Source organism: Thermobia domestica, chromosome 7 (genome assembly GCF_964235325.1).
Source record: "Thermobia domestica chromosome 7, izTheDome1.hap1.1, whole genome shotgun sequence".
NCBI lineage: Eukaryota > Metazoa > Arthropoda > Insecta > Zygentoma > Lepismatidae > Thermobia > Thermobia domestica.
The window spans coordinates 247,537,391-247,554,440 of record NC_137460.1 but is presented as its reverse complement, the minus strand read 5'-3'; the positions used below and the strand labels follow the sequence as shown (position 1 = coordinate 247,554,440).

Genomic DNA, 17,050 nt, shown 5'->3' with positions numbered 1-17,050 from the left:
TTCTCTACTCCCGATCCAAGCTTTTGCATTATGTTTCCTCCAAAAGTAACGTAAAGGCAATGCTCTAAATAGAAGAGGGGGAGTATGCATGATATACTTCTTTAAATCTCCCACTTCGAGCACTCCATAAAGAAATAGCAAGACAGTTTAAAAGCCGAGATCTTCCTATCTCGAATATTTTCAGTGTGTAGCCGATGATGGTTGTTTAGTTGAGTTTGAGTTTTACGTCCCATTCACCAGCGAGGCTACATGGGATTAACGTGGAATCCGAACCACATGAACTCCCGCCGGGAATCGAACCCGGGTCTCCCACGCCAAAGGCGTGTACGCTAACCGCTTAACCACGGAGGAGCTCTCGATGGTTGTTGTATTGCGCCATTGGTTAGGCACAATCCGTCATGGACCGTAGCTCTAGGGAGTCAATTTAGCACTTCCTTATATTTCCTTGCAAATTTCCTCACTATTTCAATATGCATTTACTATTTTTATTACCAACGCCCTAGCTACACTGGAATATCACTACTCATGAGATCAGCGAAGTTAAGCAGTGCCAGGTCTGGTCAGAGGAAAGATAGGTATGACCATTCGTTGTCACCAGATTTTGTTGGCGTTGCAGCGTTCACCCAGCGTCGTGAGGACAATTCAGTGGAATAGAATCAAACCCTGTTAAATCCATTTTTTTTTTCAATTTTGCCAGAGAACGAAGACAAAGTGACGCCCTTAAGTTTCAGAATTGTTGAACTTTATTTATTATTTTTTTGATGGTAGATTTGACTCATCTGTGACCATTAAAAAATCAACAATTCTGAAACATAAGGGCGTCACTTTTTATTCGTTTCCTGACAAAATTGAAAATGGATTTACCAGATTTTGCTTCTATACCCTTGAATTTGGAAGCCACTCGAGAGAAAAAAAAGTAGCGAACTGCAGTCTATAAAGCCAGCATTAACGGTGAGAATAGCCAATGTGCTGGCAATACATCATCCCACAGGAATCAGTGGCATAAGTCCAGGCCTCCTAAGGGCTGTTGCGCCAGGAATTTAGTTATTATTATTGCTAATAATAATATTAGCAGTAGGCTTAATAAAGATTCTGAGTGTGTGTTTGCTCTGCTCATAAGTACATTATTTCTCACTTTATGATATAGTTAGGCAGGTGAACAATTGATCAGTTTCATTCTAATCTGATGCATCACGTGTATAAAAACTGGACAAACTGCGAAGTAGGATAGTGCATACCGGAAATTAGTAATGATAGCTTTATTACTCAGATGTTAACTCGCATACATTAATAAATATGAGGAACTTTATACTTAATAGAATGCTTTTTACACCATTTCCTTTTTTAAAAAAATGAAATGAAATGAAAATGAAATCTTTGAGTTTTACGTCCCACGCTTATGCCGGGTAGGCTAAAGGAGACGGTGATGATGAGTAATGAATGAAATGGTGGAATGAAACGGGAGGACCCCGAACTCCTAGCACCAGAGGTGAACGCTCTACCACTGAGCCACCGCGGCCCCTTATTTTTAAAAAAATAATAATAAATTTAAATTGTTATTATGGTATTGTTCACGGCCCTGTCAAATAATAATCATAAGTTGACTCAGAATACGTCACTATTATAGTTATTAGTTAAACTAATATCAACGTAATTGTGAAAGTTTTGTTTTTATGGATATATATAAAATGATTAGATGTAGCTTCAGTATAATCAAGTATTCCAGTTAGGAACTTAAAATACTTTTAACTTGATGTTTTAAAGAATGGAGTTGGGAATATGCACACAGTGATATAATTTTCCCGCTTCTTCGAAGACTACACAGAAGCACAGATGTCAATTTAGGTATGTCGTCTCGTGGGAATATCAGAGAACCCCTGAGGCGTGTCCCTACTTTGCCTCTCTTTAGGTGACGATGTTTGTTTGTCTCTGTTTAGCTAGTTTTGGATGCACAAAGTGAGTGTAGTGTGATCTGTCAACATGTCTGAATTTTTCCGTCCGTGGTTGCAGGAGCATTCCTTACAAGAACAAGAAAATAATCTTCCAGGTCGCAGCCATCAGAATGAACGAACGCCGACCAAGAAGAAAGAATATTCGATCGGGGGCGGTTCGAAAATGAGAAAGAAGAGTGCGTGTATTGTGAGAAATGTATGTGAATATGTGCGTGGTATAGTAAAAAGTGGGGGTATTTTGCCAAGCAGACGCAACTGGTGTTAATATAACCACAGTGAGGAAAATTTCCGCGATTCAGGATGTTTCATCATATAAGACACCTACTAAACAAAAAATCAATAAAATTAACTGGTCCTTCGATAATATAGATGATTTTACGAGAGACTTAGTCCGACGAGCGGTGTACGAATTCTATATGAAAGGGGAATCACCAACAATACGCCGTTTAGGGAAAGCGATGAAAGAAAAGACTGCCGGAACAGACTATGAATTCCCATATTCGGACGGGACTTTGCGAAGATTACTGCGAAGTATGGGTTTCTCACATAAAACAGTTCTCCGTAAAACGGCTAGATCCGAATCTGTAGAAATAGTTGCGTGGAGATTTCGCTACTTAGAAGAAATAAATATACTGCGTGGAGAAGGACGTAGTGATGTATATTTGGACGAGTCGTGGTTCGATACGAACACATGCAAAATGAAAAACTGGAGTGATGACACAGACAATTGCACAGTTACAACTCCTGTGTCAAAAGGAGAAAGAATTGTAATTGTGCAGTGTGGTGGGCGAAATGGGTTTGTTCAAGACGCTCAACTAGTGACACATCGTAACATGTTAAATGACCCAGTCGACTATCATGGCCTCACAGCTTTTCGAGGAATGGTTTGTTAATTCTGTGTTACAGCGATTGGAACAGCCATCAGTTATACTGATGGACAATACCAGATACCACTCGCGAATTCTCAACCCAATTCCTAATACGTCGTGGCCAAAAGAAAAAAATAATTCAGTACATGATAAATCATGGAATTAGTGTGCCTCAGCCAGTTCCAATAAAACCTCTTTTAATGAAACTTATTCGAGAGACATCATCTAGAGAACAGAAAAAATTCGTAATTGATGAACTTACTCTTTCGCAGGGGCACATTGTTTTAAGATTACCACCTTACCATTGCGTGCTAAACCCTATAGAGCAAGTTTGGTCAGAAATAAGAAGGCGTGTTGTATCTTGCAAGGTCGTCCAGCATTCGAACTTATCTCAGTTTTGAAAACAGCAGCGGACTCTGTTACTCCTGAAAAATGGAGAAACTACATAAGACACGTCGAGGACATTGAAAAAAGTTATCGTGTCTTGCAAAATGTTTTTGGTGAAGACAAGGATCATGTTGTCATCGAGATGGATCAATTGTCCTCTGAAAGTGAGGATAACGAATATGAAGACATGTTTTAAACTCTTGAAGTGGTAAGTTCCAATTGTTGATGTTTTTATTTTTATGTGAGAATTTAAAAAATAATCAATCATGTCTGATATAGTGCTTTATGCGAGATTGATTCTAAGTTGCATGAAGGGCATAAACAAGAAATAATAATAATAATAATAATAATAATAATAATAATAATAATAATAATAATGCTATTTATAAAAGACTAACATTAGTGCATTACGCTAACTCCTAATAGTAAATCACGTTCATGGTCATTACAATAATATAATGCAATAATTTAGATTCAAGCATTTGTATTTATGTATCCGGAAGTTCGTTGGTCGGCTAATTAAAAAAAGAAAAAAGTGAATGCAAACAATTAGAGCTCTTAAGTATGATTTTAACCTATAATTAGTGCTTCAACTTTTCGGGTAAACAGTACCCGCACGATACCCCTTGTATTTGGTTTACTCGATCCTTAGACCTGACAAACCCGTTTGACCCGTGTTTGGCCTGTTTGGACCATTTGACCCGATAGACTTGCTATGAGTTCGTACATGATAATTAAAACAATTTGTGTTACGATAATAAAGTACGAGGGCTATCCAGAAAGTAGATTACGTTTTGGAATAAAAAATCAACAAAGTATAGGAAACAAATTTTATTATATACAGATGAAAGCCACACACAAATACTACTTTTCGACATAGTCACCATTCAAATTAAGGCATTTATCGTAGCGATGTACGAGCTTGGAAATTCCTTCGTCGAAAAATTCGGCCGCCTGCGACTTCAACCACTTCGTTACCTCTTCTTGCAGCTGTTCGTCGTCATCAAAACGCTGCTTAGCCAGCCACTTCTTCATTGCTGGGAATAGGTGAAAGTCGCTCGGTGCCAGGTCGGGACTGTACGGCGGATGAGGAAACAACTCCCACTGAAAAGATTCAAGAACTTCACGCGTGACATTTGCCGTGTGGGGCCGGGCGTTGTCGTGAATCAACAAGATCTTAGAGCTCAACATTCCTCTGCGCTTGTTTTGAATTGCTCTTCTGAGGTTTTGCAGAGTTTGGCAATACCTTTGAGCGTTTATTGTAGTGCCTCTTTCCAGGAAGTCCACCAAAATCACACCTTTTCTTTCCCAAAAAACAGTCGCCATCATCTTCCTTGCCGACATTGTTTGCATGCATTTCTTGGGTTTTTGGGGAGAACCTGTGTGCCCCCACTGCATTGATTGCAATTTCGTTTCACAGTCCACGTGTTTCACCCATGTTTCGTCACCAGTAACGATGCGATCGAGTAAAGAGTCACCATCCTTATTGTAGGCGTCCAAAAAGTGCAACGCTGCAGCCATTCGCTGATTTTTGTGGTCCTCTGTCAAGATTTTTGGAATCCATCTTGCACAAAACTTGTGGTAACCAAGCTTTTCGCTGATGATTTCGTGCAACAAACTTCGCGAAATTTGTGGAAAACTCAAAGAAAGTTCCGTTATTGTGAACTTTCGATTTTCACGGACTTTAACATCGACTTTTTCGACAAGTTCGGCAGTCACTTTGCTGGGTCTCCCACTTCGATCTTCGTCGTGAACATTGGTTCGGCCATTTTTAAATCTTATGACCCACTGTCGCACTCCACCTTCAGTGATAATGTTGTCCCCATACACTTCACACAGCTGCCGATAGATTTCTATCGGTTTACAGTTTTTTGCTGTCAGAAACCTTATTACTGCACGCACCTCGCAGCTCGCGGGATTTTTAATTAACGCAGACATTTCAAACCGTCACAGTATCTTAACGGAGCACAGCACGAACCTCTCACTAGCACGGCTAGATGCCGACTGAGCTGCGCAACGCTCTGACCCCAAGATGGCCGCGCTAGCCCCGCCCCTAGTGGACACAGACGAAAACGTAATCTACTTTCTGGATAGCCCTCGTAAAACAACACATCATTTACAATCATGACAGAATAAGTTTGTTTTCATAAAAACGGGGTTATCAGGCCAACCCCATTCATACGGTTCACTTGGGGCAAACCCGATTGATACGGGTGAAAATACAATATCGGTCCAACGTGCGGTCCAGGATCTATTCTATTTTCCGAGCATTACCGAAAATGCGCAGTAGCCCGAAACGGCTCGGACGTAAAAACTATCATATTAATAATAATAATAATAATAGGAGAGAAAATTACTTGTTGAATGACCTGTACGTATTTTATCCCTATTTTAAATGGTTATTCTGATTTATGTATCTGCTTATTCGTTTGCAACACTCAGAAAGAATAGTTTAAGACTTCATTGTTTACCCTGGCGACAGGGAGAGCGGCTAAGCTTTTGTAATACCGGCAACATCCAACTGGTTGACAAACCGCACGTGGCCGCTAACAACCATATGACAGTTTTACTGCTGATAAGAAAACTTGGTTTAGCTTTGAAAACCACTACAGATAGTTAGGCCTTAATCCAAACTGGGATGCTATTATATTGCTTTCATTATAATAATATCTTAAGGAATTTTTGCGAAAAAAAAATTGAATATCTCATAAGCCGTTAACTTACGGAGCTGAAATTCAGTATATTAACTCTTTACTGAAAAACGTCTCCTAGCACTTTTTTACAATTCTCCTTTATGGGGAGGGCCGGCACTTTCTATATATGGTACAATGATTTGGGTTAATTTGTATATATGGTGGGTTAATTTGTAAAAATAATCGAAAACGATCGATATTACTTGAGAAACAAAAAATACAGTACTTCGCATCACATATCCATATATGCTCACCATGATGTTTCTACTATAATAATTGCTGAATCTTGTTTATTATCTGGAGCGCTTAGAGCACAGGGTAATCAACCCATAAAGTTGTGAGGAAAATAGATATAAAATTTGTAATGTAAGCTTCTGTATGTTGGTCTACTTACCTTAATTCGGGACTTTCAAATTTCATCCATTTTTCCACTGAAAAGTATCGATAATTCAAATGGGAAATAATTAGACCATGATAATTTAATTGAAATTCATGATTAATTTTACCCATAACAAGCACTTTACCATTTTTTGAATGAATGAATGAATGAATGAGTAGGGGGAGTAATGGGGACGTCAGCAACGAGGCTATATGTCCCCGTCTCGATTAACAGCGTTGCTCAGGACTGCATCTTAAAAAGAAAACAAACTAAAATGAATAATGTACAAACAACGAAAGCGCTGCTAAATGAAAAGCAAAGGGAAACAGGTAAAAAATAGAAGATAAAAGAATAAATAAGGTAAAATATATAACGATAACAATATACAGAAAAAAGATAAAAATGAGAGATAATATAAAAAATGTATCAGCGATAAAACAAGCACAACAGACTAAAACAGCTCAGAGAACGTGAGCAACTCCACAATCAGAAACAAATTTAACTACCCGGCTAACAACGTCATGATCATCCCCCAAAGCACGGGTAAGGAGAGAAGGCAGTCCGTAACGTTCTCTGATCTCTGAGTATTCAGTAATGAATGAATAGGGGGTTTAATGGGGACGTCAGCATCAAGGCTATATGTCCCCGTCACGATTTACATGGTTGCTCTGGACTAAAACATGTAAAGAAAAAGGTTAAAATACTAGAGTGCAATAAACGAAAGTGCTGCTAAATAAAAACATAAAATGAAAAAGAAAATAAAAGAATAAATAGTCTAAAACAGATAACAAAAACTATATATAGAAAACAATAAAAGATAACAGAAATTAAAAGTTTAGCAGCAATAAAAATCGACAACACATTAAAAACGCTCAGAGAACGTGAGCAACCCCACAAGCTTTAACAAAGTCCAGTACCCGGCTAACTATATCATGTGAATCCCCCAAAGCGCGGGTAAGAACAGAAGGCAATCCGAAACGTTCTCTGAGAGCTGAGTATTCAGGACATTCAACAAGAATGTGCTGAATACTCAGCGGGACTATACACTCCTCACAGTACGGACGGTTCAATCTTTGCAGCAAGTAGCCATGCGTCAGATGAGAGTGTCCGATACGCAGACGCGCCAGGAGCACTTCATCTCGACGACGATGGCACGACGACGTACGCCATTCTCCTAGAAGTGGCTTCACTACATGTAACTTATTCTCAAGAGCCTGGTCCCAATCTGCTTGCCAGTGAGAGCGCAACAAAGAATAGAAATGACACTGAAGATCGGAGCAAGGAAGGCTATGCTCCAGTGCAACCCCGGCCAAGGCGGCGTTCTTGGCAGCTGTGTCAGCACGTTCGTTTCCCCGGATGCCGACATGACCCGGCACCCAGCAGACAACGACGACACAACCCTGTTGCTGCAATTCATGGCATCTCACAAGAATGTCCTGCACGACAGAGTGCATACTAAAGACATTCTGTAAACTCAAAATCACACTCTGAGAATCGGTGCAAATAAGCACACCACGGAGGGAAAGCGTGAGAGCGTGGTCTAAGGCAAGCTTAACTGCAGTCAATTCAGCAGTGAACACTGAACACAGGCGATGTAAAAGAAATTCGGAGCTGGCCCCGTCGGTGACAAAGGCACAGCCTACAGAATCCTCATTCTTAGAACCGTCCGTAAAGAACACACTAAAATCGGGGTACTGATCTAACAGTGCGGCAAACTCTTGCTGGTACACCTGGGGACTAGTATGCTGTTTCGAATGCATAGATAAACGTAAATCATGGCGAGGGAGACGAAGCAGCCATGGGGGAACAGCGCAAAAGTGAACCAATGAAAGAGAGGGCCACACGAAATCGTCGCCAAGGAAACACTCACACGCACGGATGTACCATGGACGTGTAGAGCGAGGACGTGCAGCATAGCGCTCGTATATCCGACCACCACGGAGACATGGTCTACACGGGTGGTCTGGAATACAACGCACATGCGCAGAATAATTAAGAAGTAGTCTGCTGCGACGATATGATAACGAAGGTTCATTGGCCTCAGCATACAAGCTGGCGACGGGACTAGTTCGGTAGGCGCCAGTAGCAAGACGAATACCCAGGTGATGCACTGTGTCAAGTTGTCGTAACAGAGAAGCACGAGCAGAACCATAGACAATACAGCCATAGTCTAACTTGGACCGAATTAGACTACGGTATAAACGAAGTAGAACAGTACGATCAGCACCCCACGTGCGGTGGGAAAGGACACGAAGGAGATTCAGAGCTCGAAGACAAGAATATTTAAGAGTCCGTACATGTGGTTCCCACGACAAGCGACGGTCAAACACCAGACCAAAGAAACGGACTGTATCAACGAATGACAAACGGGTGCCATCGAGGTACAAGTCCGGGTCAACAACGCACGTACGCTGCCGGCAGAAGTGAACACATTGGGATTTCTCGGTGGAAAAGCGAAATCCAGTCTCATTCGACCAGCGAACGAGACGATTGAGAGTCAATTGAAGCTGTCGAGTAATGCCGCGAAGGTGGCGGGAGCGAGAGAAAATTACAAGATCGTCAACATAAAGCAGACCAGACACAGGAGCCTGGATCTGCGAAAAAACGCTGTTGACTGCGACAGCAAACAACGTGACACTAAGGACACTGCCTTGTGGAACACCATTTTCTTGTATAAACCGCTCTGAAAGACTAGATCCCACACGCACTCGAAAGTGTCGCTCGTGAAGAAAATTCGTTATAAATTGGGCCATATGCCCACGAAGACCCCAGTCATATAATTGTTTTAAGATACCGTAACGCCAGGTGGTGTCATACGCCTTCTCTAAATCAAAAAATATAGCCACCAGATGTTCTCCGTTAAGGAAGGCGTCTTGAATTTGACCCTCAAGATAAGCAAGGTTGTCAATAGTTGAACGGAAGCGACGAAAGCCACTTTGATACTTGCTCAAAAGGGAATGCGATTCCAAATACCACACCAGGCGCTTATTGACCATTCGCTCCAGAAGCTTACAGACACAGCTCGTGAGAGCAATGGGTCTGTAGCTCGCGGGGCTAGTTGCGGCTTTCCCTGGCTTTAAGATAGGAAGAACCAGGGCCTCACACCAAGCAGGTGGAAAAAACTCCTCAACCCAGAGGCGATTATACAGCTGCAATAATGCAAGCTGAGTGTCGTGGGAGAGGTTCCGCAACATATCATACGAAATACGGTCAAGCCCGGGAGCGGTGTTGGACGATTCGCGGAGAGCAGATTCGAACTCAACGGTCGTAAAAGGAGCGTTATAATCCTCACTGTTGGCGGTACGGAAATTTAACGGGTTTCGCTCTAGCTGAGGACGTGAACGAGCAAAGGCTGGTGGGTAGTGATTCGACTCAGAGATACTGGCAAAGTGGTTTCCCAATATATTAGCGATCTCTGAGGAATTGGTTTCGAGAACACCATTCACGTTTAAAGCTCGTACATTCAGTGAAGGAGAATAGCCGTTTAGGGAGCGAACCCGATGCCACACATTAGACATAGGCGTGCGATTACTGAATGACGAAACGTAATTCTTCCAGCTTTGGCGCTTTGAGAGCTTTACCAGACGTCGAGCACGAGCACGCAGAATGCGGAACTGCTGAAGATTTTCGTCTGTTGGATGACGATTAAAAGTGGCAAGAGCAAGCCGACGAGCCTGGATAGCCTCACGGAGTTCCGTAGACCACCAAGGAACACGCCGGCGGGAAACGTTGTCACCGCATTCTGGAATGGAACCATGAGCAGCATCAAGAACAGTCTGCTCAAAAGCCTCAGCCACAACAGCGACAGGGAGATCATTACGACAATGAAACTCACTGCGCTCACGGAACTTACGCCAGTCAGCACGCTTCAAATTGAAGCGGCGGAGAGGAAAAGGAGGGGTAACAGGGAGACCATCAACAAATAAGGGGAAGTGATCACTGCCACAAAGATCGGGATGCACTCTCCATGTCAATGAAGTCAAGAGACCAGCACTGCACATGGATAGGTCGATACAAGAATATGTGCCATCGGCAGTGGAAAAATGAGTAGGACTACCATCATTAAGGATAAGCAAGCCACTCTCCTCAAGAAATTCGGTGACCTGTCGGCCACGACCGTCAGTACGGACAGAACCCCACAGACGGTGGTAGGCATTAAGGTCTCCTACAAGCAAGACTGGCGGCTCGAGCTGATGGAAGAGCTGAAGCAGATCGGCGGTGCTAAAGGCTTCTGAATGAGGAATGCACAATGAACAAACTGTAAGCGGACGAGAAAAGTATACTCGCACCGCAACTGCTTGCAGGCGGGAGACTAGGTGAATCTCCCGAGAATAAACCGAATCAGAGACGCATACGGCCACGCCGCCAGCAGCGTGACCAGCATCTGACTTATCACATCTGTACATAGTATACCCAGAAAGAAGGAAGGACTGGGTTGGCTTAAAATGGGTTTCTTGCAAGCAGACGACAACTGGCGAGTGGTCGGATACCAGTTGTAGCAATTCCTCACGGTGACTACAGAAGCCATTCAGGTTCCACTGAAGAAGCGCCATACTGGAAGATATCAACGTTTAAGGCGAACTTTCCCACGCGGTCCAATCACAGCCCACTCAGTATCCATCAGTTCGTCCTCCACCATGTCAGACTTCAGAGAAGCTACAGGTGGCTTACGAACTGGAGTAGATTTCGGTCTCTTCGGAGAGAGAACCGTGTCGTTCAACCTGCGGATATGCTGACTGAGTTTCAGGCCAGCCATATAAGGTGATCGGCGAGGGGCTGGAGTGCGCCGAAGACCACCACTAACAGTAACACGAGGAGGTTTCGGACGTTCACTCGGCGTTACAGCTGGAGGCTTGGGATGTTCGCTCGTGGTTGCAACGGGGGTCTTAAGTAGTTCGCTCATCTTTGCAACTGGGGTCTTCGATTCACAACTACGCTTTGGGATCAACTCCGTTTGGGTGGAAACGTCGACGGTCTGTGTAGCTACAGATTTTCGAGACATAGCAGCGACAGTAGCGAAGGGAACAGAAAGCGAGGAAGGAAGGCTTTCTTTCAATCGACGCTTCGCGTCTGTAGCAGAAATCTTCTCGACTACCATGAGTTCTCGGATACGCTTCTCGCGCTGATAAGCTGGACAATCCCGAGACCAAGCAGAATGCTCTCCCTTGCAGTTCACACAGAAGGGCTTGGTCGCGTTACAGGGTTCCACACCATGACTACCCTGGCCACAATTCGCACAAAGAGCAGCACTCGCATTACACGACGTGCTGGTGTGTCCAAAATGTTGACATTTAAAGCAGCGCAGAGGACTAGGTATGTAGGGCCGAACTTTTAAGCGATAGTAACCAGCTTTCACAGACTCCGGAAGCGTGGGCAGACTAAAAGTAAGAATCAGTGACTGAGTAGCGACAAGTTCATCTGACTTCTTACTTTTGATTCGAGCTACCTCTATAACGTATTGGTCCGCTAATTCCGACTTGATCTCCTCTTCGGTGGCATTGAGGAGATCCCAACACGATATCACCCCTCTTGAAACGTTCAGCATACGGTGCGGTTCGACTGTCACGTTCACGGGTCCAATGGCAGTTAACTTAAGTGACTTCGCCGTTTGCTTCTCGTCTGTCGTTTCCACCAATAAAGTGTCATTCCGCAGTTTCTTTATATCTTTAACCTGCCCGGCTTGATAATTGATGACTTTATTGATTACAAAAGGGGATAAGCCCTTAATAGCACTCGGACGGTTTTCCTCAGTACTGGCACTTTCAACTTCTTTTTCTTTAATTACAAGATATCGGACAACAGGGGTCGCGATACTTGTCTGTTCCTCAATTCCAGTATCATTTTGTTTGGGCTTCTTCCGTGAGGGAGAGCCCGGTTCAGTTGTGGAAGTTTTTTTACCCATAAGAAAATATTTTTTTTAAACATTTATAAGGGAAAAAAGGGTGTGAGGTCACACCGGGGCGTTAACAGGGGAACTAACGCTACCCCTTGGCAATCCCTTCAGCACGCCCAACACCTTAGGATCAGCGTGGGGCCGACGCGGTCAAGGGGAATGGAAGTGCAAGAAAACCATTCCCGTCGACAAAAACGCGTGGCCCCGGAAAAAGAAGAGGAAAACAAAAGAAAAGATACCTGGTTAACAAAAGGATAGACCCCCACCAGCCCAGGAAGAACAAAACAAAACGTGCGGATTTTTTTGTATCTTTTTAATTGTACTCGTTTTTTTTAAGTTTTTGATTTCTTTTGTGATTTTTTTTAATTTTTTTTTTATTTTCAAAGACTAAACACACCAGACAACACAAACACTGGACGCAAACAACAGTAGGCCGGGTGGGTGCACGTCCTCTCCAAGTGGAGGAAGACGTCCACTAGACCTGCCTCTTCCCGACTCCCACCAACCACCCGCGAGTCCGGTAGCGGTATTAGCGGCTGAGAGGGCGTGCAATGATATGAAGATGAGGGGTGATACATGAATGAATGATGAAGCCGCCCTCTCAGCTCCACCCCCTCCCCGACGATGACGGTCCGCTACATGGAGGGGGATTTACCATTTTTTATCGTAAAGCTTAGATCCACCGTTATTCTAACAGAGCAGTGATTGAGCGATTGACGCTAGAAATTCAAACTCCGATTAGTTAGAATTTTACAATCTGCTTTTATTACTCTTTAGTCGGTAGAGAAGAGGCCGTGGATCATATGTCAGAGTTGATGACGATGTGTTTTGGTGGGTCAGTGGTTCATAGTGGTTCGGAGTGGGTCATGGTGGGTCATTGAAGTGGGTCATGGTGGGTGAAAAAAACTTATTTCTATCCATATGTAATATAAATACATAGAGCAAATTATTTAAACCAAAAAAGTTTAAAAAAAAAACATGGTTTCTGCCAATCCTATTTCGCACATTTAAAATTAATCAGTCTTTGTTAATTCCATCCGTGTGCGAACTTGTTCCCCAATCCCATTTTACAGCACTTTGTTTCAAAGTTTCTTCTAATGTCTCATTGTATACCCATTTGTACATTGTGCTATCAATGAACTGCAGATTTTCAGTTCCATTGGTGGATATCTATGCCCATATCATAACTGATTCGCCTCCATGTTTCACAGTAGAAAGTGTGTTACATTTTTCATTAGCAGTATTAGACTTTCGCCACATTCGATGCACTCTTTCTGAACCAAGTAGAATGATATTCATCTCATCAGACCAAAATATCTAATTGCAAAATGTTTGCTGCTTGTTTACATGATCTTGTGCAAACCACAGCCATGCGACATGACTTGTCACTAATATAGGGTCTCATTCGAAGTATCCGACCGTGAAACTTATTTTTCCACAAAACACGACGAATGGCTCGTTTGCTCACTGTCTTAACTAGCAACTCTTCAACCGACTGAGGCACTTCTGGTACAATTCTTTGAGGGATTTTCCTCGCCTGTCTAACGATGAAACTTTCTAAGCGTTTGTCAACTGGTCATCTCTCCTTTTGCCATGACAGTTGTATGTTGTGCCTTTATATTTGAACTTTTTCACAATGTACCGCACAGTCTATTGACTATAACACCAATTTTAGGAATGATCGAAACAAACGCATCAAAATATTGCCATGTTGACCAATAAATAGTTTTTGGATCAGGAACCACGAAAGTTTTGAAGGGCTCCTAAATCGAGTTTTCATATTTTCTATGGAATAAGCACATCACACTGAGTTAAGTGATAGTTTAAGTTTGGTTACACTATATGTAGTTCTCCAGACATAAGGCCTACAAGAAAATTTTTGATTGAAATATATTAGATCTTTTAACCCAAAATTATGATTGAAATTAGTTACCTACAGTTTTTCTTGCTGTTATTTTGGTGTCGTACTGTATTTAGTAAAATGTTAATTGACTTTTGTGTTGAACTACTTTTGCCTTTGTACGAATTAAATTTTGGTTCCTTATTCTCATAAAATATTATTCCTGTATTACCGATCTGTCACTAATGATGATTTATGTAATACGTTTGCTTCTTTTATCGAACATTTCGATTCAGTTAACAGTTTTGATAATCACAAACTACTGACTCGTATCTTTAGCGTTCCGGACATTTTCCTTTTTATTATACCCATTAACATTTAATTACAGTCACATACGTTGTGTATACATTATATTTACTTTCTCACCAACAAAATTCTTTATCATGCTAACAGTATGGTACGCAGAATTTCGTCATGGGGGTAGGAGGTTCAAGCTCCGAAGATATATCATTTACGTGTTTGCATTGAGAGAACATAACGGTAGTCCAAGTGATCACCTCAATATCTGTTAACAAAGTTATATAAGAAATCATTAAACAATACAAAGATACAATGATTCCTGGTGGATTCCGTCCGAAACTCCATTGAAGCAAATGAGCGAAGGCCGGAACAACGCCAAAACAGAGTTATTTCGACACATTCAAGCGTTTGAGATTTAAACAAATTTTACGACTAATCAATCAGTACCTAGTATATTCAATCTTTGCCCATTATCATCAACAAATGATTTTATATACCGTGTCGTCCGGAAGATAATTAAATAAGAAATCTGTCTGTAGGCAATCATTCATGTAAGTGATATAATATGAATTGAAGTTGTTGGAATTAACCAACGTTTAAGCAACTGACTCTTAATAAAACGTGTATGGAATTTCTACATTAAAATGAAAGAAATAAATAAAGAATACGAACATTAGATACAACTATACCTACGTATAAGTCTACAAACATCCTTACCGGCTTTATCACAATAAAATTAAGATGGAAAATCAGGGTGGCAACAAATCCGCAAAACCAGAAGAAACAAGGAAATCTGAGAAGATGGGGATAATCAGGGGATTTATTTGCTAAGAATGAGATTTTGAAAACATTTTAAATGAAAACTTGAAGATGATTTCAGATGTGGTTGGATGCTTGGTTTTAATTGGCAACTTCAAACTTAGAAAGTTATCTGTATTCTCCATTAACGATATGGAACAACCTTATATTCTGTAGTTGTGCGTATTATCTTTTGCTTTCGCTTGTGCAGCGGAATACCATATTGGTGCATTATCCACAAACTGCAGTTGGATCAACGCTATTTGGGAAATTCATTTTCGACGCACGCATATTTCCAGCCTTTTTTGTTTTTCGTTTCCACTAGTTACGATTTTATCGGAGCCTCCTGTTCTGCATTAAGTGAGAGTAGCTTATGACACAATTGAAAGGGTTTTATTACTCGTACTTGATCTTCTGTATTTTCATTCTAAAGAATTTTAGTTCGCAAACAGGTTTATTTAAAAAAATTCTTGTGTGTTTGGGGAAATATCTGATAAAGTTGCACATCAGCGTATAGCTGGACCAATTCTATCGGACACTTAGGGAATTATGCAGAGTCGTTCTGACGGATGATTAGTGTCATACTAAGAGTTCGACTAATATATGTTCCCTGCAGTAGACAGGCTTTTAGTATGACTCTAATCATACATCAAAACGACTCTGCATAAAGCCCTTAATCTCTAAATATGAGATACGTCTATAGATACCAAAGTGTATTTGTTCTTTGGGCGCATAAATTATAATATAATATTTCTTGTTATATATTTATAGATACATATTTAATCATTTTCCGTCAATAACTATACATCTCTAATGATTTAATTATGATATTTTACCTCATTGGTCTTAAAAATCATTGTTCTTATTTTTAAACTTATTCTGACATTAAAAATGATGAAGCGATTTGGGATCAATATTTATGGTACACGAGTGCAAATAAAGCTTCAATCTCTCTCTCTCTCTCTCTCTTTCTAATTATTCCTGGAGCTAAATTCTGCTATTCTTTTTCAATGCTAATATGAAATGCTCAGTTTTACAAAACAAGATTTTCCTCCCGACAAGACATGTGAAAAATTCAGGATTTAGAAAAGATGGTAGCAGGATGCATATCTTAATGTACCAGCTCTTCATTTGTGCATAGTAATTTTCTCAATGAGGAAGGTTGAAATCCGAACGTTCCCTCTTGCGTACGCTACAGCTTGGTAATGACTTCTCGAGATTTATTGTAAAATTAGAAGTACGGTTGGGTGGTTTAAACCAGCTGTTAAAAAAAAAAAAAAACTGGTTTACACAAAAAAAAAGAAAGAAGAAAAGAACGAAAGATGCTTTAAATCGTATGAACTTCATGATGACGTTTCCACAGTATCATACCATCTGCATTAGTTTTATCTCCTTATCACCTTTTAATCAAGGCGTCCCATATTTAATTCTCGGTCGAGCCACAACCTTTCTTTCAAGTATAAACCAAGCAGCACTTTGGATATCACTTTAAGCGAAAGTCTTCTTACCTCAGCACTACATAAAGATGTTAAGCTTAAACACGCGAGACGAAACCAAATTGTATGCCTGAATGGGCCTGTTTTATAAAAAAGCCACGGTTGCTTAAATATATTGATAGAAATTGGCAAAATTTATCGACTACCTATGTAGCTTCCAACATTAGCTTAGATTGGACTTTCAGTTTTAATGTAATTGAATGATGACAGGAAGAAAGAATCAAAGTTAAATTTAGACGAAGGCAACCTAGATAGAAAATGAAACTTCATAATTAGTTTGAAAGCGTCAGTTGACATAAGTTTATGTAAGTATAATATGGCGCCTTAATATCCACAAGAATAAATCCGGTAGCTTACTTTTTTTAAAGTATGGAAACGTTGAATTGTAGCTTCAGGAAAATATTGAAATCTCCCTGTATCAGTAATTATAATTTGAACCCGTT

The 17,050-nt window shown here is 41.0% G+C and overlaps 1 protein-coding gene across 1 annotated transcript; it reads left to right on the top strand.

Annotated features, from left to right (window-relative positions):
• Nucleotides 1-2,368: 2,368 nt before the first annotated feature.
• LOC145689657 (uncharacterized) lies at nucleotides 2,369-2,845 on the top strand. The gene has a single exon (XM_081763847.1). It carries the CDS (start codon nucleotides 2,369-2,371, stop codon nucleotides 2,843-2,845), a length of 477 nt encoding a protein of 158 aa, XP_081619973.1.
• Nucleotides 2,846-17,050: the final 14,205 nt, after the last annotated feature.